The 22,687-nt window shown below is 51.8% G+C and overlaps 7 protein-coding genes across 7 annotated transcripts; 5 read left to right on the top strand and 2 right to left on the bottom strand.

Moving 5' to 3' along the window:
• The first annotated feature begins 106 nt into the window (after positions 1-106).
• On the top strand, positions 107-1,457 carry BKA58DRAFT_203321 (F-box domain-containing protein). Its single transcript, XM_046165878.1, has 2 exons — positions 107-182; positions 251-1,457. Exon 2 carries the CDS (start codon positions 289-291, stop codon positions 1,357-1,359), a length of 1,071 nt encoding a protein of 356 aa, XP_046023027.1. The 5' UTR covers positions 107-182; positions 251-288; the 3' UTR covers positions 1,360-1,457.
• Positions 1,311-10,522, bottom strand: BKA58DRAFT_470694 (uncharacterized protein). Its single transcript, XM_046175200.1, has 4 exons — positions 9,622-10,522; positions 9,458-9,570; positions 8,014-9,391; positions 1,311-7,940 (listed from the first exon to the last, which is right to left on the bottom strand). Exons 1-4 carry the CDS (start codon positions 10,334-10,336, stop codon positions 1,555-1,557), a joined length of 8,592 nt encoding a protein of 2,863 aa, XP_046023026.1. The 5' UTR covers positions 10,337-10,522; the 3' UTR covers positions 1,311-1,554.
• Positions 10,523-10,667: 145 nt separating this feature from the next.
• Positions 10,668-12,823, top strand: BKA58DRAFT_203288 (uncharacterized protein). The gene is made up of 2 exons (XM_046165875.1): positions 10,668-10,930; positions 10,986-12,823. The coding sequence occupies exons 1-2, from the start codon at positions 10,873-10,875 to the stop codon at positions 12,662-12,664; spliced, it is 1,737 nt and encodes a 578-aa protein (XP_046023025.1). The 5' UTR covers positions 10,668-10,872; the 3' UTR covers positions 12,665-12,823.
• A 1,581-nt stretch (positions 12,824-14,404) lies between these two features.
• On the top strand, positions 14,405-16,506 carry BKA58DRAFT_203291 (uncharacterized protein). Its single transcript, XM_046165876.1, has 2 exons — positions 14,405-14,606; positions 14,666-16,506. Exons 1-2 carry the CDS (start codon positions 14,596-14,598, stop codon positions 16,296-16,298), a joined length of 1,644 nt encoding a protein of 547 aa, XP_046023024.1. The 5' UTR covers positions 14,405-14,595; the 3' UTR covers positions 16,299-16,506.
• A 1,043-nt stretch (positions 16,507-17,549) lies between these two features.
• BKA58DRAFT_460061 (uncharacterized protein) lies at positions 17,550-18,851 on the top strand (the record flags this gene model as incomplete). The annotated part of the gene is made up of 2 exons (XM_046174745.1): positions 17,550-17,823; positions 17,947-18,851. Exons 1-2 carry the CDS (start codon positions 17,742-17,744, stop codon positions 18,849-18,851), a joined length of 987 nt encoding a protein of 328 aa, XP_046023023.1. The 5' UTR covers positions 17,550-17,741.
• A 468-nt stretch (positions 18,852-19,319) lies between these two features.
• On the bottom strand, positions 19,320-20,641 carry BKA58DRAFT_387861 (short-chain dehydrogenase/reductase-like protein SDR). Its single transcript, XM_046170604.1, has 2 exons — positions 19,828-20,641; positions 19,320-19,773 (listed from the first exon to the last, which is right to left on the bottom strand). Exons 1-2 carry the CDS (start codon positions 20,167-20,169, stop codon positions 19,423-19,425), a joined length of 693 nt encoding a protein of 230 aa, XP_046023022.1. The 5' UTR covers positions 20,170-20,641; the 3' UTR covers positions 19,320-19,422.
• Positions 20,642-20,848: 207 nt separating this feature from the next.
• BKA58DRAFT_203206 (uncharacterized protein) lies at positions 20,849-21,988 on the top strand. Its single transcript, XM_046165872.1, has 2 exons — positions 20,849-21,719; positions 21,767-21,988. The coding sequence occupies exons 1-2, from the start codon at positions 20,990-20,992 to the stop codon at positions 21,967-21,969; spliced, it is 933 nt and encodes a 310-aa protein (XP_046023021.1). The 5' UTR covers positions 20,849-20,989; the 3' UTR covers positions 21,970-21,988.
• The last annotated feature ends 699 nt before the right edge of the window (positions 21,989-22,687 follow it).

Raw genomic sequence — 22,687 nt, 5'->3', positions numbered from 1 at the left:
TACGTGTCGGTGTAGAGGCGAGATAGCTGCGCACCGATTAGATCGATAGATCAAGATACGAGACTGAGGTCGACGGATAGTGAAGAGAGGAAGAAATTGATTCGAATTCCGCATCACTATCACGAAAGATAACTCAGCACCTAACGTGGGCTGGAGATACACGTAAACTTGAAAGATAATAAGTGAGTTACATTAATACCATAGTGCCGTATTTCTTTTACCATATGATTCATTGCTGACTGTAATTCAGCCACCAAATCGCTCCCACACCCTACAACCACCTTCAAGATGTTGTTCGAAGATCTCGCAACGGAGCTTGTTGTGCAGGTATTCCTATCATGCCGTTCAGTCAACGACGTGACAGCTCTATCTGCCACCTGTCGTCGTTTCCGCAACATCTATTCCTCCTCCCAAAAACTACCTATACTCGAAAAGGCTGCCGAAACCCAGTTCGGTCCGCTAGAAGACCTAACTCAGCTCCTCACCCACAACAAAAGCCAACCTGCGCACATCGTCCGCTCTGTTCAGTTCTCTCTCGCTCTGCTCAAGCAGATTGTGCAGCATGGGCGCACAGCCGAGAAATGGTGCGACATCTATCCATTCAAGAAGTGGAAGCACAACTTCGAAAGCCGGCGTCTCCTCACAACGGACGAGCGCTATCTTGTGAGACGAGCCATATATAGGATCTGGCTGTACTCCCGCGCCTTCCACAACAGCGATCACCCACGCGAAGCCCGCGCGTCCCGCCTCGTCCTGCTCAAGCGCGCAGCCCTCCTACACAACTGGAGTACCTGGGAACTCGCCGAGATCGCCGACGTACACAGCGTGATACGCGAAGTCGTCCAAAGCAACATCTGCCCCTCCAACGGCACCATCGCCCGAAAGTTCAAAAAGCGACACCCGGGCAACGAGCACTCCCTCCTCTTCAACATCCACCTCAACTACCCACCCACCGCGCCCCAAGCCTACAACCCCTTCACGCCCAACCCCCTCTCCACCCACTTCAACAACATACCGACCTACACCTCCCGCTACGCCGCGTCCAAATACTCGCTTCACCCCTCCCACGAAGTTGGCGCTGAAGGCTGGGGCGACGATATCCCACACTACTACGTCATCGAAGACTATATGAAGCTGGATCCTGCTCAGATACTTTACTTGAAGGAACATGCGCCGCTCAAGGGCATGGTGGAGGGCTACGTGCGCAGCTTGTGTCCAGAGTATGATTGGTTTACGAATAATGGGGAGACGTGGGTTGCGACGTTGGAGTTTGTGCTTGGGGAGAGGGGGGAGGATGTGGGGGATTTTATGGGGGCTATTGCGGAGGGGGAGGCGGGTGTTGCTGTTTGCGAGGTTTGATGCTGCGGGTTGACGGGCATGGTTGGTGGATATATTGCATTGGTCGAGGGAGTTGTCATATCAGTACTACATTGCAAGGCTTCCGTTCTACCGCCCATCGATGTGGAATAGAATGCTGTCGTTATCCAAAGTAGTCTGATCGCGTCTTCCTGAAATGCCTCAGTCTAAACAGTAACGGGCTTATCGCTTCATCATCTAATGCGCGAACTGATCGTCCACAAAGTCTTCCTCTTGTCCATCATAGTCCTCCAGTTCGTCATCAATGTCGTCCTTCTTTGCCTTACTTGATTTGTTGTGTTTCCTTTCCCTCACAATCTTCGCTCGTCTCAAGCTACTCGCTGTGCCTGACTCCATGTCCTCTTCGATGTCAGCTGTCAGTGCTCTGCCGGACTTTGTTTGTTCCCTCTCTTTTGTGCCCCTCCCGTCTCTCCAGCTGCCAGCTTGGCTCGTGTTAGGAGATCTTGCTGTAGGATGTAGTGCAGGCCCCACTCCCGAAGGCAAGGATGTCATATCCGCTTTATGAACCTCAGAAGATGTGGCTTTTGGTTGGTAGCACTGTATACCTCCCTCCTCAGGTCGCAGTTCACTTCCACCCTGCTTCTTCCTGAGTCCCCTTGTTTTCTCCGCCCATGCTCTGATCTCACGGCGTTTAAGGACACGGGGTAGGAAGATACTATCCCCTCTGATATCAAAAGCTTCGCCTTCTTCCTCTAGAACTCGTGCATCTACGAGACGCTGATGTATGCGTGTCCAGTACGCGCCGGGCTTTTCGGGGGTTTCGTGCGGAGTTCTCTCTATTGACGCATTGCTTTGGATCTCAGCGTCCGTTACTGCGGATTCAGAAGCATCTCGTTGGCTTGGACTTGCTAGAAAGTCATCGGCCAACACATGTGCTGATCCTGGCAAGGGGGGACTTTGCGGTGAGGTATCATGGACGACCAGATCTTCAAATTTCGTCAAAGTTAGTTTAGGAACCTGGGAGTCCTTCTCTTGAAGCTCTTTCGTCCGCCTGACCCATTCTTCAACTTCCTCGGGTCCGACCTTGCGTTCTATATAATAGACGCCAGGTTCCTTTTCGGGTCTAAATGCTGCTTCGATAAGGATGCGCTCGTCAACAAGGCTCGTATCGATCTGTGTCCGAGGTAGAGGTGTGTGATTCCAGGGTCGGTTGTCATAGCTGAAGAACTCAGAGAAATAGATCTGTCCGCTAGCAATTGCAGCGTCCATGATTGAAGACCCTGAACCAGTTGACTGAATATGGGTCGTCGGAGTGTCATCATCATGTACAGCGCTCTCCACGCTTGCATCTTCCCGTTTCGGAGCTTGAAGTTCACTTTCGGATGAAGATGGACTGTCCATGCAATCATTGCAATGAGCGCACAGCTCATCCTTTTTATCGACAAAGCTGTAGTCTGAAGGATGACTTTCCTTTTGCCAATTCGGGCATGGATATCTGTTGTAGCCACGATTAGGATGCGTGAAGATATTTGAATCTGCGACGGTAGAATGGGGCGTGAGATCAGTGCGAGGTGACCGCGGGCTGACGCGGACAAGCTCCGGTGAAATCGCGGTCCAGGTAGACTCATTCTCAGTATTCTCCACCAACCCATCAGATCCCAATTGCTCAAGTACCGGTTGAAGCTCAGTAACCGGAGTATCGAACGTAGTCGCGAGATCCAAGATGTTCTCGCTCAATCCAGGCAAACTTCTCAAGTACGACAAAGCACGATCAGCTAGATTGTTCGATACATCCTCATCCTGGCTGGAATCTTTCTCTGGCTGAGAACCAGGATAGCCGCGTTCTTCAGCGATGGTGTTGCTCTCCTCCAACGGAGGCTGCTTTTTGGGCTTGAGGGAGTCTATAACGAGTTGTTGAGAGATGGTAGAGGTACCAACATGAGGTAATGATCCTGGATCTTGAGCAACCTCTTGTCCTGCTTCTGTTGATTCCGCCTGTAAATCGAGTACTCTTGTTCTGCCCAAGTCGGTCAAACCCCACATCATTCCGCCAGCCTGACTAGAGATGAGCCCAACGGCTGCTAGACCCTTGAGCGCAGGCCATAGTTCATCAGTGGTAGTCTGAAGCCCACCGATTATGGTACTGAATGATCGCCAGCCGCCTACACGATCGATGCAGAGCAAGATTCGATCAGCTAGATCACCTTTCGGCTTTTCTGGTCGTTCCCCTTGACTGAGTTCAGAATTCCAAGATGTCGGCTCTGAAATTACCCATGTCTCGCCATCCACAGTGTTGTGAACCTTTCCTTCTGCGGCGAGCCTTTGCAACGTATGAGCGATGATCCTAGGATGGTAGATCTCGAAGGCAGCAGTGATCTCCTTGAACTTTTGACCTAAGTACGAGCCAGGTCGTGTCTTGAAATCATCGTTGAGGTAAGCAAGGACACGTGCGTCTAGATCAGACTTCGCTGACTCTGGATACATCTCCGCTGATGCGCCATCCGGGTCGGATGTGGTTTCTGCTGGCGAGTGAAATGGTGGAACGGTTTCTTCTCCAATACGACTTTCGTCATCGATTCGATATCCAATGTCGCCCAATCTTTGGTTCGCTTCAAAAGAAGACTCTGCATTGGCAGTTTTCTTGAAATCTTCGGATCGTGTAATGGACGGAGTTGTCGGTACCGGAGTGTCTGCTTCTTCGCTCTCAGTTGGTTCTGGATCCTCTTGCGCCCGGCTGTTACGGCTGACAGCCCATTGAATGACACTGTATACTGCATTTGCGTCAGACTCACTATCGCTGTGAATCAGCCACATATTTGACTTCGACGCAGTTCCTTTTCTTTTCCGCTCTTCACTTGCTTCCACATATAACATCGCAAGGTTTGCGTAATCCACGTCTTCTGTGTGACCGCGTTGCAGCTTCAAGATAGATGCGTCTAAGAGATCTATCATCTCATATCTGCTCCCGTCTACGTATACGTCTATACTGCTCTTGTAGACGTACAGAGTTGAGTTCGTCCAGCGCTGGGATGTGTGCGGGATGGAAATCCCAGCTTGTATGACAGTAGGTGACTCTGTAGCTGATGCGGTACCATGCGCATCTTCAGCTTCCGAAAGATATGCCACGTCGTCGTTCTCCAAAGTATAATCATCGAGTTTCGCGGGATCGGACTTCTCGACTTCTTCGACCTCGTTCAGTGTTGCTTTCTTCTGCTCTTGGCTATTGCGCTTGACGGCTTGATGAAGGACATCGAACAATGCGTCTGAATCAGAGTCCCCATCACCACAAAAGGACCATGTTTCCCTCGACTCAAAGTCTTTGCCCTCTCTACTCACATGTAAGGATACCATGTTTGGAAAGTTCAAGCCCATTCCGTTACTGCCGCGGACTAATGTCAGGGTAGCATCTGTAAGGTCTATTTTCTCAAATGGCTTCTCTGGACGCTGCTCTTTTCCAAATTCCACGATGATGTTGCTCTTGTAGACATATATAGTAGAATTCAACCAGGCTTCGGGAGTGGGTGAATCGACAACCTTGACAAGGATCACAGCACGTGGCCCCGCATCTGGTGCGACGACATTCGTATCTTCGGCCTCCGAGTAGTGTGTCGCCTTGTCATCCGTCTGAACTTGATTGTCGAGCTCTCCGGCATTGGGCTTGTTGACATGAGCAACTGGATCTTCAAGGACCTCCTGTCCACTTTCCGCGGCAATTGTTGACTCCACGATCCTTGCCCTTCCAATCTCAGCTGACACATTCTTCTCCCGCTCCTGGCGACTACGATTGAGGGCTCGCTTGAAAAGTTCAAAAAGCGCGATTGAATCAGCGGCGTCGTTACTACGAAACTGCCATCTTGCTTGCAGTTCTGATCTTCGCTCTGCTGTCCATAAAGATACTGCCGTGGCATCGTTGCGGGTCAGTTCTGCGCTAGTATCCGTGAGATCGATTGAGGCATACGGCGTATGTCCAGCAGATTCTTCATATGGATCAGGATCATAATCCCCAGCGTACATCTCGATCTTACTCCTGAAGACTCGAACCCATGAGTAGAACCAATCTCCAGTATCGGTGTGTGGGGACAAGACTTCCACTCGGACTACCGCGGGTTGCTCTGTAGCCTGTGCAATATTTTCCGGGTCGTTTGGTACTGAAGGGTGCTCCGAGACAGGCATATCAGGGTCCGCCGTGTCAGGCTTTTCGACTTGAGCAGATGTATTCTCAAACACATAGCTTCCGCCTTTCGCAATGGTGGAGAGTAACAGCATGGAGCTAGGCAATTGCTCCACTGGTATCTCCAGCTGTTCACCATTACTGTACACGAGTGCATCTTCAGACATCTCCGTTCGCTGCCAGACTGCGTCGGCGAAATGCCAGCCGGGCTCACAGAGTTTGTGGGTTCTCTCATAAAGGCCGTCTTCGCACACCTTGCAAGTTCCGACATGTAGTTCGAAGTCCATCAAAGTCTTGGCTTCGTCATCGTTCCAGGCCCGCGACTTTACTGGTTGCTTGCCAAACCGGACACTACGAGAGGTCTCTTCTCCAGAGATAGATGGGGACGGCTGATCCATAGTGGCCGGTAATGACGAAGAGATTTCTCTAGCCTCAGTAAGGTGTCTCGACATGTTAAGAGGTGAAGTATTGCGCTTTGTTGACGGGAAGTAGACCGGCAAAAGGCTCTTGTAGATGAACTCGTCATTTGAAGAGAAGACAACGAATATGATCTTATCAAGCCCATTACCCGGCTCAGCAGATTCCAGAAAGCGTTTCACTTCCTCCATCGCCAAAGACGCGCAGTCGCGCCGCGGGTAGTTCCGCATGCCAGTTCCCAGACTCGGTATGGCAATGGAAGTCGCCCTCATGAGTACGGCATCATGCAGAATTGCCCGGTAGATGTTCCTCAATATGTTCTTGGTATCGCTCCTGAATACTCCAGGGGGAACGACATGTAGGATGTGTTTGGCTGGGAGAAGGTATCCAGCAGTTGCTTTGACGTCGCCCTCTTCGCATTTCCCGAAAGACATAACTTCTGAGCGCAGTTGATCCCCTCCTTTCTTGAAGATGCTGCGATCTAGAGTACCCATGCCGGAGAAGCTTGGGTCAGTCGAATTCACCACTATGTCGACTTCCAGTCTTGTGATATCCTCTCTCAGTAGGCAAACAGTGTGGTTGAACAGCGTGGATGGTTTTGCCATAGTGGGCTTCGGCTCCAGTTGGCCCAGTATGTAGAGCCTCGCCACGGGGGGTATTTGGTGAATTTGGACAAGTCCGCGAATTTTGGGAGTAGGACGTTCAGCCTCACGCACGTACAGCACCTCATCCAGATGATCGCGGATACCTTCGGAATCTTGGCCCTTCTGCTTGACACCATAGGTCTCTAGAATCTGACGCGCTCTTCCCATCGCATCTGTTTCTACTTTGCCAAGTATCAGGACTTCTTCCAAGCTGTTGGCGAATATCCAGCTGTAGTCAAAGACACTCGTAAGCTCGAATCCATGCTTGGCTCGTATATCGGTGTTGGCTTCAGTCCAGATAGACTGCGTATGTCCAGTAGGCCCCTGTTTCCGTGCTCGCTCGGCCATATCCATAATGTCAGCACATGCCGTCAGAATGACAGAGCACAGTAAGTTGAGGTCGCCCAGACTCCGCTTGAGCTCTTTTGATCCTAAGAGGTATTTGCGGATCGAACTCAGCGTAGAGTCAATTCTACGCATGTCATGAGCACACACTGTACTTTGCGTGCCAAAGTCGTAGGTAACGGTGACTGCAGTCAATGCATTTTGAAGTTTTGTACGTGCCTCTAGTACCTGAGCTGCCAGCGCAGCACGATTCGCGGACCAGTCTGAAGTTCTGGCTCTGTCCAGGTCTCCATGCGTAGGTGGGAAGAACACAGGCAAGAAGTCGGTATACGCCTTCTCATCGATTGCTGCTCGCACACAGAAGATGATCCGTTCAGGTCGATGTCTAGGATGTGAATCCAAGTATTCCCTTATCTCTTGCAGCGCTATACGTGCAGCGACACGTGCAGGGAACATGCAACCTCCAGTACCCAGGCAAGGAAAGGCGATTGTTTTGAAATCGTAGTTAGCCGCCAACCTCATGGCACTTCGATAGCACTCGGAAAGAACGTTGAACTGGCCAACACCTTTGCGGCCTGTATATCCTGGTGCAGCTGCATGAATTACCCACGAGCTCGGAAGATTATGTCCGTGTGTGAGTTCGACTTGGCCGACCTTGACCTTGGGTTTTGATTTCGCCTCTTCCCTGAGAGCTGAGCCACCGGCTTTATAGATAGCGTGGTGCAGGGAATCTGGATCGGGGTTGGCTTGGAAGTTAGCTGAAGCATTGTTGACTATAGCATCCACTCTTAATCTCGTTAGGTCGTAATGGCAGAACGAGATCATTTGATTGTAAGCATCGTTTGGCGCAAAGCTCTGATCGCGCTGTAACAGCCGCCGGGACTGGTAAAGCGAGCGTAACGTCGGGATCTCGGCAGTCGTGATGATTGCTGGTTTGCTGGATCCTTCGTCCTCTTCGTCATACGTTTCAGATCCGGTTGTAAGGATATCAGCTTCTTCAGTGGTCTGCGTATCCGCAGTAGGCTGGCGGCTGAACGCGTTCTTTTCTACAGTGAAATCATCGTCAGTATTATGGCCCTACAGCAAGCTTTTAAGGCTCTCAGCTAGACGTCAACTTACTGTCCGTACCAGTGAATCTGGTAAAGTTCCACTTGCTCTTGTTCTTTTTACTCTGGAATTCGACATTGGGGAAGCGCTCAGTATCAAAGAGCGCTGTTGCTTCTTCACCAAGCAGATCATTCGCAAACGTGATCAGGCCAGTCCATGAGCCGTAGCCTCGATAAAATCGAACTGATAGAACTCCTGGTAACGATGAGACGTGTTGTCTGAAAGCCTCCCGCTCTTCTAGATGTTTCTGGTGCTCAGGCAATATGTTCTCGTCAAACTGTTCATTGACGGGTTGCTCATCTTCCGAATCCTCAATATCGTCCACTTGATTTGAGATCCTCGCCACCCGGTTGTTGCTCTCGTCGGGAAGTTGCTGCAGTGTCTCTGCTGACAACAGGCTTCGGCTGGAATCGGCTACCTGGAGTGACTGCATTTGCGGGTTTTCTTTCAGCCGCTTGATACGCATCTGGAGTGGAGAAATTTGATAGTCCTTGCCAAAGGCTTTCCGGAAGCGCGCTGCGATATCCTCCCATGACAAGTGCTCTTCGTCCCTGAGCTGTAGTAGTAGGCGGTCTTCCTCATTGAGCTCTGCCTCAACAGACTGCTCAGCCTCCAGGTCTCTGTTAAGAGCGACCACCTCATTTCTTGAACCGGTACTTATCGACTCGGGTAAGGATTGAGAGTTAGAGCTTCCACGGCTTGCAACGCTACTTGCGCCATCTTCGTCGTCTTCCCTCCCATGAGGAAGAGCGAAAGTAGCAAGGCGCTCCAAATGATTGGCAATGTGGCTCTGCAAATCGCCCAAGCCTTCAGTAGCCGTGGGCGCGAAGCATATCGGGCACTTATCCCGCGAGTCCACAGCGATTGTCTCTCCAATCTTGGCCATGATAGCTATCTGATCGTCGGGGAAGCTGCCAATATGTTCCTGCCGAAGGTGATTCTCAAGACCAGCTTGGGTATTGTACAAGGCATTCACGTGTTCGGGGCAACGCCATAGTTTACGATGAGTCGCTTCGTGTTCCGCCCACTCCCGGCGACTACGGAAGAGCTGTTCGGAACTTTCGCAGTCTCGGTGTGTGCATATGTACGGCTGGAGGTCTTGTAGCAGATGTGTCTTCCAAGCTCGTCCTTTGCCGTATCGTGCAGGGCAGACGATCCAACAGTACGGGCACTCAAAGTCTTTGTCGCAAGTGGCAGCCTTTGGAGGGGGTGGGAGATCGATACCTTTTCCGTCCAAGTCCTTTACGGTGACCGCGTAGCTCGTCACGGATTTGGTGTCCACTATATCGTCTAGAGACTGGTGATGGTGCGTCGCCTCTGTGCCAGATAGCAAGGTTTTCCCAGTCTTTTGACTCGGTGTCGGTTTTGGGGTATTGATCGTTGGCAATGGCTAAGACTGAAGTTAGATCACGTTTGAAACGATAGGTTAGGAGATAGCAGATGGAATAGTACGTACTGGGTGAGCTTCAAGAGTGTCATGACGTATCGGGGTCGGCGCTTCATTCAATGTAGGTTTGCTAGCAGCTGCTATGTCTTCGGTATCTGCGGAGGCGCCCAACTTATCACGATCTATCACAGTCAGACTGCACAAGATACAATAGTATTACTTGTCGAACTTACGACGCTTCCAATACTTGAAATGCCGCCTGCGCAATGTGATAGAGGAGCTCAACCGCTCAGTCAAGAAGTGCTGATCTTCTTCATTCTGCGTAGGATATGTCTTCCGTAACTGCAAGAGTAACTCTCGAACATGCTTTCGATCCAGTTCAGCGTACACACCGAGGATATCTACACCGGTTTCTGGATCTGTTGGCGTATACGCAGACGCTTTGAGTGATCTTGAGCGTACGGTAGGTGTTCTGATGCGGACGCTGAGCTTGTAAAGGTTGTCGATGATATCAACGATCTCTTCATATCTCATCTTCAGCTCGCTCCTGGGCTCATCGCTGTCGGAATCGTCTTCTTGCTCTTCACTTGAGGAGCCATGGTCGCTGTCGTCATCAGACCCCTCCTCCGATGGCGTTTGCTGTTCGTAAGGTAGGCGCGCCTCGGACACGATAGCATATGTTTCGTTGAGGTTTTGCTCAAGCTCATTGAGTAGTCTGAGGGCGCTGCTGAATAAGACTGGAGAACCGCGCAGTCTGTAGTCGAGCGAGCTGTGGCCTTTCTGCAATGCTCCCAAATTGCCAGCCCAAACTCTGAATCTTCCAACCTCATCATCGAGTGTTTCGCTTTCAATCCATTGCGACCACTTTCCGTCGCTTGCATCAAGAGCTTCGGTGAGGATCTGGAAAGCGCGTACATTGGAGGCTGTTGCAAGCCTAAGAGTCGACATTATGGACGCTCGGCATGTCGGACAAGGGCGCAAGCGAGGGGAGGCTTGGAGTGCGGCGGCGATCGCACGACCCCAACGCTGGAGTGGTTGTTGATGCGCTGAGCTACTGGTAGCCCAAACCAAATGAGTCGTTGATGCCGACGAAAGGACGGCAGGCAGATGCTATTATTGCTATAAGTCGACTGCAATGCGATGGTAGATGGTAGGCGGTTAGTCAGCACTTGTGTTGTCAGCGTGCAGCCTGAAGGCTGCGATGCTAGGTTCTTTGCAGGATAGTGGGGGCGCAGTTCAGGCGGCCTCGCGGGCAGTGTCACCTTTCGCTATCGTAAACTCTTGCTGCTCGCGAAACGAGACACTCGTGTCTCTTCTGCCTTATCGCTCGCGACGCAGTCATTATGCTTTAGCTGGGAGTTGTGTACTTCGCGTGATTGCCTGACAGCCCTGAACCCCGCCCAGCCCTCCCGAGGTCGCTCCTTCTGTCGCCCACCAATGACACGCGACATCAACATTTCTTCGTACCCAGGACAATTGCTATCATGAGCGGCATTGAGGTCGCCGGTCTTGTACTTGGCGCTCTACCGCTAATTATACAAGGTAATCTGCGTCCTTGCAGCGGTCAATGAGTAAACATGGACTAACGGTGTGCTAGCAATAACGTCCTACAAGGAAGGACTCGATCCGATCAAGGGCTTTTTGAAATGGGACAAGGAACTGCCCAAACTCATCAGAAAGCTAGGGGCCCAGCATGATCAGTTCAACCAAACGATCCAGATTCTGTTCGGATCCATCACGACGGACGCAGAATGGCTGAAGATGACAACTGATCCTAGGGCTTCACTGGAGCTATGGAAGAGCAAGGAAACGGCGCTTCAGGAGAAGCTTCAAAACACGTACAAATCCTACCAGAATACCATGGCGGAGATAGAAAGGATCATGACCAAGATCGCAAGCAAACTGGATCTGGACAAAGCGGCTGAGCTTACACGGAACGATCTCGAGGCAATCCTCGCCGCACATCCCAAGAAAGCTGACGACACATTCGAATTCGGCAAGCGCGTTAAATTCGCCATGAACAAGAAGAGCGTCAAAGGACTTCTCGATGAACTCGACGAATGCAATCGACAACTAGAAAGATTCACGGAAAAGAGCGAGAAGATAGAGACATTTCACAAAGCCACAAAGCCGTCGTATGCCACGCGCTTGCAGAAGCTACAACGATACGCTAAAATTTTACACGAGTCGCTCAACTTGTGCTGGTCGTGTGCCTGCAAGTCTTCCCATACGGCGAGTCTGCAGCTTGAGCCGCGAGAGAGCATATTTGCATCACGATATCACAAGACGTACAGTTCGTCGTCGAAAACATGTTTCAACGTTTCCTTCTCAACTGTCTCATCGGATAGCCACGGATCGTCCTGGTTGTTCCAAGCTGCTGAGATTCATGTGGACGAGGAGGAGGAGGAGGAGGAAGGTTATCTCACACCGATGCCCTCCCCAAAACCGAGGGTAACAAAAAGTGTCAGCTTCGGTTCGCTTCCTCCGTATGCAGTTCTGGATCCCGCAACAAGTTCCTTGCCTTCTTACGAAGAAGTCAACGACTTATGTGCATCGATCCAGCAACTACACAAGACGTCTTCGACTATTGGCTTCTCTCTGAACACCAAGAGCAAATTGCGAGGCGCCTACTCAGTTGACAGCGCAGACGCATACATACCCAGCACAGAATTGATATCGCTCGAAACCCTCCTGGAGCACCCTCCTATTATCAACGGAAGGAAGTCTAAGCTAAGCAAGAAGGAAAGGTATAGCTTAGCTTTGACCCTAGCGTCCAGCATACTCTACCTGAACTCGACTCCATGGATCGCCAGTAAGTGGACTGCGCGAGACATCTTCTTCCATCGGACATCGGATCCCAATCGTCCAATCGATGTCACACGCCCATATCTCGCTCCAAGCCTTTTCGATATTCCAAAAGACGGAGAGAAGAAACCGAAGCCAGTGACCTTTGAGAACAACATACTACTGGCCCTGGCTGTAGCACTACTTGAACTTTACTTCGGCACCACTGCCGACAAATACCGGGAATCTGAGATTGAAGACGAAGTCGCCAACGCACCAGTGCCAGAGCAGTGGAAATTGCTTACATTAGTGCACACTTGGTCACGCAATGAGGCTGAGGAAATGTCTGCTGCGTTCCAGAGTGCTATCGGGTATTGCAGCAGTCCTATGGCTAGCTTACAGAACGCCGACTGCCTCCAAGCTGCAGTTGAGAATATTGTGCTACCGCTGCAGGAAGAGCTAAATCAGTTTTTGGGAAAGACATTGGGTTAGCGCGGCGCTCTAGCTATACGAGCAGAGTGGTTTCCACACAGCATCAACATCAAGGATCTTGTCCATGATGCTGGCACCCATCCAAATATCAGCATAACGCATCTCAAAAATTGAGCAAAGCGATATGGAAAGGCACCAGAAGCAGACGGAGCCACGTCTTCCAACTACATCCCGGGTCGGGACGAAGGCCGCTTACCCAACGCGCATCAGCTCGTATCCGACCCACGCGGAAGGCAATACGACTCTGGGGTAGATCAGGCCAACTAGTGCGGCAAATTCCCGAAGCCAAAATGAACGTCGCAGGTCGAGCGGCGAGGTCAGAGGTTGTCAGGGAGGAAGAACAATGTATCCACAATAGCCACATCGGTTACCATGCGATGTGGCGAGAGTGCACGTGGCCTAAAAATAGGAGTACCAGCAAACAGCCTCACAAGACCCCCGCACCCCGCTGCTCCCCACGGCGAATATCGCACAAACGCATGTTCCCGGTTGCGCGGCAAGAATGTGATTCGAAGGGGTGTAATACGAAGCTTTATTAGTGGAGGAGATGGTACTTGGCGGGGTACAAAGTTCAAGGACGGGTTCTGGTAGTACATGACGGATGCTAAGGCTGCGACACAATTAGGGCTACATATCACACTGTAGCGGAAGTCGCCGGCATGTCAATCTGAAACGCTATCCAAGGCTACACTTGATCACTCGCATTCGCTCGACACAGTGCATGGCCGTCAATCTTACATTTGCAATAAGTGCTTGCCGATTATCGGTATACGTCATGAACTCTGCTGACCGCATCATGGACCGACATTAGCTGAACCCTTTGGGAGATTATGGCGGAAATTGGAGATCTTAGCCGGGGAAGCGCATTATCGCAGTCGCAGGATTCGGTAGCTGGTGATTGAAGACGGAATAGTAAGGCGCGCATCAAGCCACGCCGGTCAGCCTTATCTACAGCTTTGGAACTTGCTAGAAATTGCTTGTTGTACGTGGCCGAAGCGTTGGACCGAGCTGGCGCGTTTGAGCAGAGCTGCCGCAGAAGCGTCGGACGTGGACTTGTTTTTCCCAAGACACGGCGAGAGCATAAAAGTGGCACATTTCGTTTTACACCGCCTGAACGACGCCAGAGATGCACCTGCACCTCCTAACGGGGAAGGGAGCGATAACAAGCTAAGCAAGCGAAGCCACCCGGCAAAGCCTCTAGTTGGCGCGCACGACGCCGCCCAAGTCTGAAACAGGCCCACGGTTGGACGAACGGCGCCGACGTGAGGCGGCGAAAATGGGCCGCATGGGGGTTAGGGGAGGGAGTGAATTGGCCACGGCAAAGCGCGAGGTATGCTGTTGGTTGTGTAAAAGGAAGTGATGGTAATGCTAGGTGGCAACGGCGACACCTGGGGGTGTCGAGGCTCTATTAATAACTTAATGACCGCGAAGCCGGGGGTAATTCAAGCTGGCTCCGAAGTGACGGAGAGGGGGAGGTGAGGAGAGGAGGGCGCGGCGGGCGTTGAGTGGTTGCAGGGCTTTGTTATGCAGGCGACGAACCATAACAACAACACAACCACTGCCCTCACGACGGGCGGCCGGAGCACCACAACAGCCTCTTGCAGCTATTCACCGTGACGTTGTTTGGCGTCGTGCTCGACTACCTGTCCTGAAGCAGCGGGCCAGCATTGCGCACTCAACGCTCGTCAATCTGTCCAGGGCCATCCCGGTCGTGCTTTGTCTTGGCGTGTCGGCACCCCTTAACGTCACCTGCAATCCGTTTTCTCGATTCCAATTCAAGCTCCTGCCAACGCCGACCCAGCTACTTCACTCACGCCGCGCTCTCTGGCCGCCCGACACTCGCTGAGACCCGGAACACTTTCCAGCCCGACAGCGCAGAGCGCACCCTCACGCTCTTTTCGCTGTTCCGCTCTCCCTGGCTTCTTACCACCATGGCACAACAGTACGAGCCCCCGGACTTGCGCCGCTCCCCCGCGCGGCACATGGCTAACAGCAGCGCAGAATAACCGCGTCCTTGAAGGACTTCTGGCACACCATGACCTCGTACGACCGTCACGCCTCGCACGACTCGCCCTACCGGACGGGCCGTCACATCCCCATCCCCCAGAGCCGCCACGCCGCCCTCACCTCCATCACGGCCAGCGGCGCCGAGTCCCGCACCGACCTGCACTCGCCCTACCAGCACGACGAGCTCGCGACGAGCAATGGCTTCATCGGCTCCCCCAAGGGCCCCATGTCTCCCAGCTCCCCCTACTCGCCCGGCATGCGCGGCTCGCTCAGCCGCCAGGCCACCATGGACTCGGACACGTTTGACAAGGGCGCCAATGGCCAGATCCAGATGCAGGACTTCAACGAGGGCCTGCCCCCGCCACCCCCCGTCAGCCACTCGTGGCGGCGCATCGACCGCTGGGTCGAGGACCACTATCAAGAGCTCTTCGACAACATGTGCGAGGGCTGCACATCCAACGACGTCAACGAGCTGGAGCACGAGCTCGATGCGACGCTGCCCATGGACATTCGCGAGTCGCTGCAGGTCCACGACGGACAGGAGCGTGGCGGTCTCCCGACCGGTGTCATCTTCGGTCTCATGTTGCTCGACTGTGAGGAGATTGTCATGGAGTGGAAGAACTGGCGGAAGGTCGCCGAGGAGTACCTCACCACAAAGGTCGACTACCGCACACCGCAGATCCCAGTAAAGGCTTTTGCTGGCTCATCTACCGCTCCCCCCGTTGCCACAGTCCAGAGCACAGGCAACCCGCTCTGGCGACAGGACCTCCTCGCGCGCCAGGACTCACAGCCTTCGGGCGCCGTACAAAAGGCATATGCCCACCCCGCATGGATCCCTCTGGCTCGCGACTGGGGAGGCAACTACCTCGCCGTTGATCTTGCTCCAGGTCCCAACGGCCAATGGGGCCAGATCATCATTTTCGGCCGCGACTACGACTGCAAATACGTTGTCGCACGCTCGTGGGGCGCTCTGTTGGCTATGGTAGCAGATGACTTTGCCTCGAAGGACGTGTCCATGGACGAGGAGACGGGCGAGCTGAAGCTGCTAGCTTTCAAGCGCCAGAATGTAGAGCCGCCTTACCTAGAAGTCCTCCGCTGGCGGTGTGACCAGAAGCACGGCCGCCGACCGCCCAAGAGACGCCCAAACAGCGGTCTGCGCGTCAACCCCAATGCGCCGGGTATGGTCGTCCCCAGTAGCACTGCGAGCAGCCCCTACCACAGCCCTGTAATGGGCCCCGAAGACCGCGGTCGAAGCCCCCACCGCCTATCCAAACCGCCCAAAGGCGTCAGCCCACGAGGCAAGCTCTCCAGCCCGCTAGCCCGGGTCGCAGAAGAGAACCCGGCACCCATCCGCGTGCACACCAACCTCGACTCCAAGACCGCGACTCCCCAGGAGAACCTCATCTCCATGGACACCCCGCGACCGAGCGACGAGTTCCCTGCTGCGCGCCTGCCCACACCGCGTGACAGCCTCAGCAGCGACAAGGAGAACAAGGAGGTTAAAGATGACAAGGAGAACAAGGACACGAAACCAGCCGCCGTCCCCGCAGCCGCTCCCGCGCGCTCGTCGCTGAAGAGCCCCGTCACGGCAACCGAGGCGGAAGACCTCAAGACCGTCGAGATATAGGAATCGAGGCATAATCATTTGCCCTTCTACCACCATCACAATGACAACGCTTCCCACCATTGATGAATCTACTACTTCTTTTAGAAAGAGAGCGAGCGAGAAAGAAAGAAACGGCTGGATACCTAAGGAGCAGAACCAATATACACGTTTATGGAGTAGCAACGGCGTAGGAATCTTTGTTGGGCGGCTGGGAAGGGGTGCAGCATGGAACATTAATCATTCAGGCAGCCTTTCAAGAAGATGACTTTTTTTTTCAACTTCGTCCAGGTTGTGTAAAGGTTCAAGGTGGTTTATGTGTGCACAAGTCATGCAGGCGTATTCATCAGCATTTTCCCATTTCCCATCCTTCTTCGTGTCCTGACAAGTCAAAGGCGCGGTTTTCTGTTCTTTGGCCCGCGATTGATTGATTAACAACAATGCAAATTTCTTCAACTTCTTCTTCTACTTGCTTTCAAATGTACAACTTCAGTGGATGCTACTTAGTACGCGCACGATATGGATATGTAACAACAACAATGTCATCCGATTTCTTCTATACGCAACAAACACCATCATTGACTACTGCTATCTACGCGTCGTTGCATCGGCGTTTCTATAACAACTCGCTGCATGAGGTTTCTGTAACAACGACGACATGCATCTGTTTACCATGTTTTCTTCTGCCCACACCGAGGTACCTTTCGATGCTTCTTTCGGTGTTTTACGCTTGGCCCCCGCTGCCCGCTTCTTTCGAACTCGACTAGCAGGTGGAAACCCACTTGGTGGGTATTTGCTTCTTCCCGTCTGCACCATCACTTGGCTACCCACATAGCACGCATTTGCTTCTTCCCGCGCCCCCTCTCTCGGCTTCGACCTTCCAGGAGTTTTATGATATACCCACTTGTTTCTGATATTGCTATTCTGGGTTGAAACTTGTCCGTGTAGCTGGGTGCGTGTTTGGAGTCGTATTTGTTTCTTCGGAGGATTAGTGAAAGGCATGGTTGCGATGGAAAGGAGGAATGGACTGGTAGTATGCTGGGACGATGGAACCGGAACAGAGCGCCGTGGTTATATCCGCAGCTACTGGTCATGTGGTGCTTGGGACTTGGCTGTGCTGGTGGATTATGCAGCGTGGAAGTGCGGACATTAAGTTTGTACCGAACTTGGTTCCTTGGCCCATGGTATGTCGACTTTGATGCTGTCATAGGTATGGGAATGAGGATTACTGTTTGCTGATTGGAAAAGGGCGGGTGGTTACTGTGCCTCGTGACACGGGCTCTCTGCTTCATTCGCATTGCGAACAACAAGGCCTGTTGCGAACAGTACGTGAGTCAACGAAACGGCGTGAATCAACTTCTACGTTTGACTGCAGTCGCCCCGGTACTCTCCTTCCCTCACATGAATGTACTTTTTTTCTACTAGTGGCCGCCTAGTATCCTTGTACTATTACCCCCTCCCGCCAAGATGTCCACATCACTTGACACGATGGAATCTAAGCTATCTAAGCTAGAGGATCCCCTAGACAAGTCCACGACACTCCGCGGTCGTACGTCAGTCGTTATCGTAACCACAGTCATTACCTAGCTCACGAGCCCTGTGACATTATTAACAGCAGTCACTACACATTCACTTTAGTCCTAATCCTATCCAGTACTTCCTCCGAATACAGATATCAGCAAGATTACTCCCCACGGCACCAGTCACTGGACGAGTTGTTTCCGCGCTGACACCATTTCTACACCGCATCGACACAGTACCTTTACGCGCGCCCCAAGAGGGTTAATAGGGCTACAATACCTACCCAGCAATGGCAGTCGGAATGACAATGCTACGGCTCAGCATGAGAGTAGTAGAAATCCAGATGAGAAGAATGAGAAAAGACTTGAAGATTGCCAAGACTCAGAAAGACGGGGACAAAGTTACTTCATCAAAATAGCGCAGGGCAAGAACGGGATGAGTATGACGGAGGGAGAGTACATATCCGCCACTGATATGCAAAACGTATCACCGCGGTTCTGTACTAGATATGTTGGCCGCGTGTCTTTTCGAGAAGAAGACGAAGAAGAAGCTTTCGACGACGAATGCAAATATGGGGATAGAGTTACAAGAGAAGAGAAGGTGCACTATTGCAACGCCTCAGAGTTTGTAGCTATGCGCTCACCGACCACCTCCGACATTCAAATTGTCATCCACCAACTCGCCCTCTTCCACGCCAAAAGCGCGGAAAAATGCTCAGTCCTTAAGTACTGCGGACGGCCTAAAGGAATGTTCTTCGGTTACCACACCACGACACACAACGGCAAACTAGCACAGGACAATAAGTGGACGACTATATGGGAAGAATGCTTCACGCGCAACATGAGGAGGATGCTGGAATATGATAAGAAGGAAGGCGGGGAGCGCTCGGTAGAAGCGGAATACTTTTTTGAGACTTTTTTTCGACAAAGACACGCCAAGACTATTGCTTCCTATGGAGATGTATGGGCGGAAGGTCAAGCCATCACTTATCCATGGAGATTTGTGGGCTGGGAATATAGGGGTTGGAGAGGGGGGAGAGGTGGTGGTGGTGTTTGATCCGAGATGTTTTGGGGTCATGGGGAATGTACGATAGCCGATCCCAAGCGAGAATGGCGGGTATAACAGAGAAGAAAGCTGATTTATAAACCATAGATGATCTCAGAACTCTCAACCAGTAACAGCGCAATGATTCACTACGACATGTACCTGCCACATATCCAGAAGAGGATTTTGAGGCGAGGGCTATGTTGTACCACTTGTGCGTTCTTTTCCCCCTCCTTTGTTGGCTGTTTACGTATGCTGGAGGCTTTGGTGCTGATGTCTATAGGAGAAGTTGTCTGTATGATTATGCACTTTTTCTTAAGGACCCTGGGAATAGACGGAGGTTGGTTGAGAAACTTGATGGTTTGAGTTGATGGAGGACGGAGAGACTGACGGAAGGACAGGTTCATGAAAGAGACTGCAGTGTTAGTTCGGTTGTTTCCGGAAGGGTTGGAAGGGTGGTTGAAGGAAAGAAAACTTGATGAGAATGTGATGGTGATAGAGTGAGGGATTGAAGAAGACCTTACGAGCCGCCTGAGTATCTATGGCGGTATTTCTTCAATCAAGCTAGCTTTTCACGCAACCATCACTCTTCCTTAATATGAACACTAACCCCTTCTCCATCTTCCCAAAAAGCCACAGTCCTTTCCGCGATCGTCTTGGGGTTCAGCACCTTGTTCTCGGGCGCTACAACTCCCTCAACATAAACCAGCCCGATGTGTACACCACTATCACTGAACGCACGACTGAAGCTCTCCATCATGTTCTTCTGCGAAGCCTTCACCAGACTCAGTGAGAGGAGTTGCGGTACAGGATCCCATGATAGATGGCTGTTAGTGACGAGAAGAGCTGGTTTGAGCGACGAATTGGACTTGGCGAGGTGCTGGAGTTTGGGTATGTAGTGCTGTGCTATGGCATAGAGGGCGAGGTTGGTTGTCTGTTGTTTCTTTTAGTAAATCGCGTGAAGCTCGTGTTGGGAAGAAGGGTTTACTTTGAAGTCCTCCTCAATCTCCTCGACACTGACACCCAGAACATCGTTCGGCTTGATTCTCGCAGCGTTGAAAAAGACGACTTCGACATCTTTTCCTTCGGTCATGCGGTCTAGCTTCTTGAGTACGTCTGGTATGGACTTTGTGTCTGCGAGGTCGATGCGCAGAGTGTCGACTTTGACAGAAGAATTTCTTTTGCTGACGAAGGGTGCATCTTCCTTCTCGAGGCGTTCCGTGTTGCGCGATAGAAGAACGATATGCTCAACCCCTTTGGACGCAAACTCAGAAGCAACATGGTTGCCGATTCCCGGTCCGGCGCCGAAGATGATGAGGGTGCGTGTCATGTTGAAGTACTCAGGTGTGATGCCGTCGATGTGGTATGTGAGAAGTAATCTTGCCGATACGGCTGGAGCCTCCGACTTTATACCTCGCAGCTCCTAAAACCACATTTCCAATCACGATGTCGTCAAAGGTCTGGCTCGCGTATCTTACTATTGCCTAGCTGCATCGGAATAATGCTTACGGATGTCGTTTGTCCCGAGGTCGCCACAGGGCATACTCAGGCTTACATATGGCAACCTTGGAATGCCCACTACAGCATCGCAGTTTGGTAGCTGATATTACCGCAACGAGTAGAGTGGCGGGATGCAATGCTGAAGTCCGTGTTTGTTCGAAAGAGGAATGCCCGAGGGTGTTCCAGACGCGTGCAGTATGCCCCACTTGCCCGCCGCGCTATGTTAGCGCCTCGCGTCATATGCCCATCTCCGCTTTCGAAGGCTTCACTGGCGTTGAGTGAGGCTGAATGGCTGACAGCATTATGTCGTTACAGTGAGAGGGCAGTTTGCTTAGGCATTCAAGCTGTAAAAAGCTTTCTGTGCTGAGTAAGAAGCGCCGCCTGCGGGGTCGCTTTCAAATCTACGATCTTCCCCAGATCCCATCTCGTGTTACACAAATTTCCCATTCACTAACTTCATCACCATCTTCATGCGATGTGCGAAAGTGGGAAACAACGAGAATCTGTAGAGTTTGGCATGTATCGTGTCGGCTCAGAATGACTCATTTTGACCCAGCCTCTTTAGGCCAGATAAGGCGTACCTTTATAACGAGAATGCGTCGCAACACATTTCCATAGATTTCTTTTCGCCATTTGCTTAGCAAAACACTATGGCGCAAAGAATAAGAGATACCACGCTTGCCAGCGGTTTCACAAAGACGATACATAAGAAACCGACCACCGCCCTAGACCCAGCCTCCAACAAGTTATCCAAGCCACTCAACGTCCTCATAATCGGCGCATCTCGCGGCATTGGAGCCGGAATCGCATACGCGTACGCGCAAGCAGGTGCCGTATCTCTTATCCTAGCAGCGAGGTCGTCTTCAGCCCAGGAGCTAGCAGCAGTCGCACAACAAGCTCAAGATCTCAACCCTTCGACAACCGTCAAAAGCCTGGAGGTCGACATAACATCCAGCGAAAGCGTTGCGCGACTTGCGAAGAGCGTGAAAGACCTCGTTGAAAGGCTAGACGTTGTCATCCTCAATTCGGGGTACTCGGGGCCAGTAGTGCTGAAAGTCGATCAAGGGAATCCGCAGGATTTCCAAGATGTGTTCGACGTTAATGTGCAAGGCACATATCTAGTTGCGCATCACTTCATTCCGCTGCTGAAGCAGAGTGATGGCGCGAAGACGTTCATCGCCATCAACTCCTTTGCGGCATGCATCACCAACGGACATATTGCGAATACTGCGTATTGCATCTCGAAATTCGCGCAAGCACGTCTTGTCGAGTTCTTGTCGGAGCAGTACGGTGCGGATGGCATACTAGCGGTTGCTGTGCATCCTGGGGCTGTGAACACCGAGATGGCGGATAAGACTACGCCTGACAGCTTTCGATCCTGTAAGTGCGTCCCTACATGATTGTGGTGATGTTTGCTGACTTTGTAGACCTCACAGATGATGTTGGTCTTGGTGGCGCGTTTTGCGTGTGGTTAAGCAGTGAGAAGCGCATGTGGTTGAATGGCCGGTTACTGGGTGCGACATGGGACGTTGACGAGCTACTGGAGAAGAAAGCCCAGATTGAAGAGCAAGACTTGCTCAAATTTGGCTATAGGGTTGGCGATGCTTCGGCCGCTGGAAAGCGAATATGAAACTGGTCTTTAAACAGGTTATATCCTCTGTTCGCGCGTCACCTGCCAGTCTCTTTCCCAATCTGCCAGTTGGGCGACATTCCCTTAATCATATATACACGATCTCCTGTAGGCAGCAGGAAGCTCGTCCCGCAAGTGCTGAGAGCTTTACCACTCAAGTCCGAGCCGAGCGAAGCCCTCCGTACACTGGTGCCCACAAGACATAGATCCACCGTGAAATCGGGGTAGTTGATAAAGAGTTGTGTTTCCAGAAATTGCGCAAGCATATGGTGCAGAGAGATGTGTGTACTAATACAAGATGCACAAATCCTTAGTCCAATTCCCGGCTGGCTGATCAAGAGCTGAGTTCCTGCTGTCTTTGTTGGCTCGGATGGGTTGTCTTTAGCAAACCGAGCAAGAAAGGGGTGATCATTCTTGCTTCCAAAATGGAAAAATGCATGCTGGGCCCACTGAAGGAGCGCGAGATGGCCGCGTTCTGACATGGATATCGCATCCTTGAGACAACCCAGCCAGTAAAAAAAAATTCGTTTGCCATTTCAAAAAAGTATGGGGCGTGAATAATGAGTCGAGGTGGCTGTAAGAGTATGTCGTAGAGTCTGGGTTTCATTATAGCGTACGCTTCTTCGTAATCATCTTTGAGCACCTTGGGATGGTGAGAAGAACCACTTGGTGAACAAGAGTGCCGTAGCACTTGCGGTTATGGGTGTTTGTCATTCGT

This window comes from Alternaria rosae, assembly GCF_020736505.1.
Source record: "Alternaria rosae strain MPI-PUGE-AT-0040 chromosome Unknown BKA58scaffold_7, whole genome shotgun sequence".
NCBI classification, from domain to species: Eukaryota; Fungi; Ascomycota; class Dothideomycetes; order Pleosporales; family Pleosporaceae; genus Alternaria; species Alternaria rosae.
This window is presented reverse-complemented; position numbering and strand designations above follow the sequence as displayed.

Coding starts and splice junctions, on each gene's coding strand:
- BKA58DRAFT_203321 (XM_046165878.1), top strand. CDS start 289: ATGTTGTTCGAAGATCTCGCAACGGAGCTTGTTGTGCAGGTATTCCTA.
- BKA58DRAFT_470694 (XM_046175200.1), bottom strand. CDS start 10,336: ATGTCGACTCTTAGGCTTGCAACAGCCTCCAATGTACGCGCTTTCCAG. Junction 9,392..9,457: donor ACACTCTTGAAGCTCACCCA/GTACGTACTATT, acceptor CTTCAGTCTTAG/CCATTGCCAACGATCAATAC. Junction 7,941..8,013: donor CAGATTCACTGGTACGGACA/GTAAGTTGACGT, acceptor ATTTCACTGTAG/AAAAGAACGCGTTCAGCCGC.
- BKA58DRAFT_203288 (XM_046165875.1), top strand. CDS start 10,873: ATGAGCGGCATTGAGGTCGCCGGTCTTGTACTTGGCGCTCTACCGCTA. Junction 10,931..10,985: donor TCTACCGCTAATTATACAAG/GTAATCTGCGTC, acceptor ACGGTGTGCTAG/CAATAACGTCCTACAAGGAA.
- BKA58DRAFT_387861 (XM_046170604.1), bottom strand. CDS start 20,169: ATGACACGCACCCTCATCATCTTCGGCGCCGGACCGGGAATCGGCAAC. Junction 19,774..19,827: donor AGATTGAGGAGGACTTCAAA/GTAAACCCTTCT, acceptor AAGAAACAACAG/ACAACCAACCTCGCCCTCTA.
- BKA58DRAFT_203206 (XM_046165872.1), top strand. CDS start 20,990: ATGGCGCAAAGAATAAGAGATACCACGCTTGCCAGCGGTTTCACAAAG. Junction 21,720..21,766: donor GCCTGACAGCTTTCGATCCT/GTAAGTGCGTCC, acceptor CTGACTTTGTAG/ACCTCACAGATGATGTTGGT.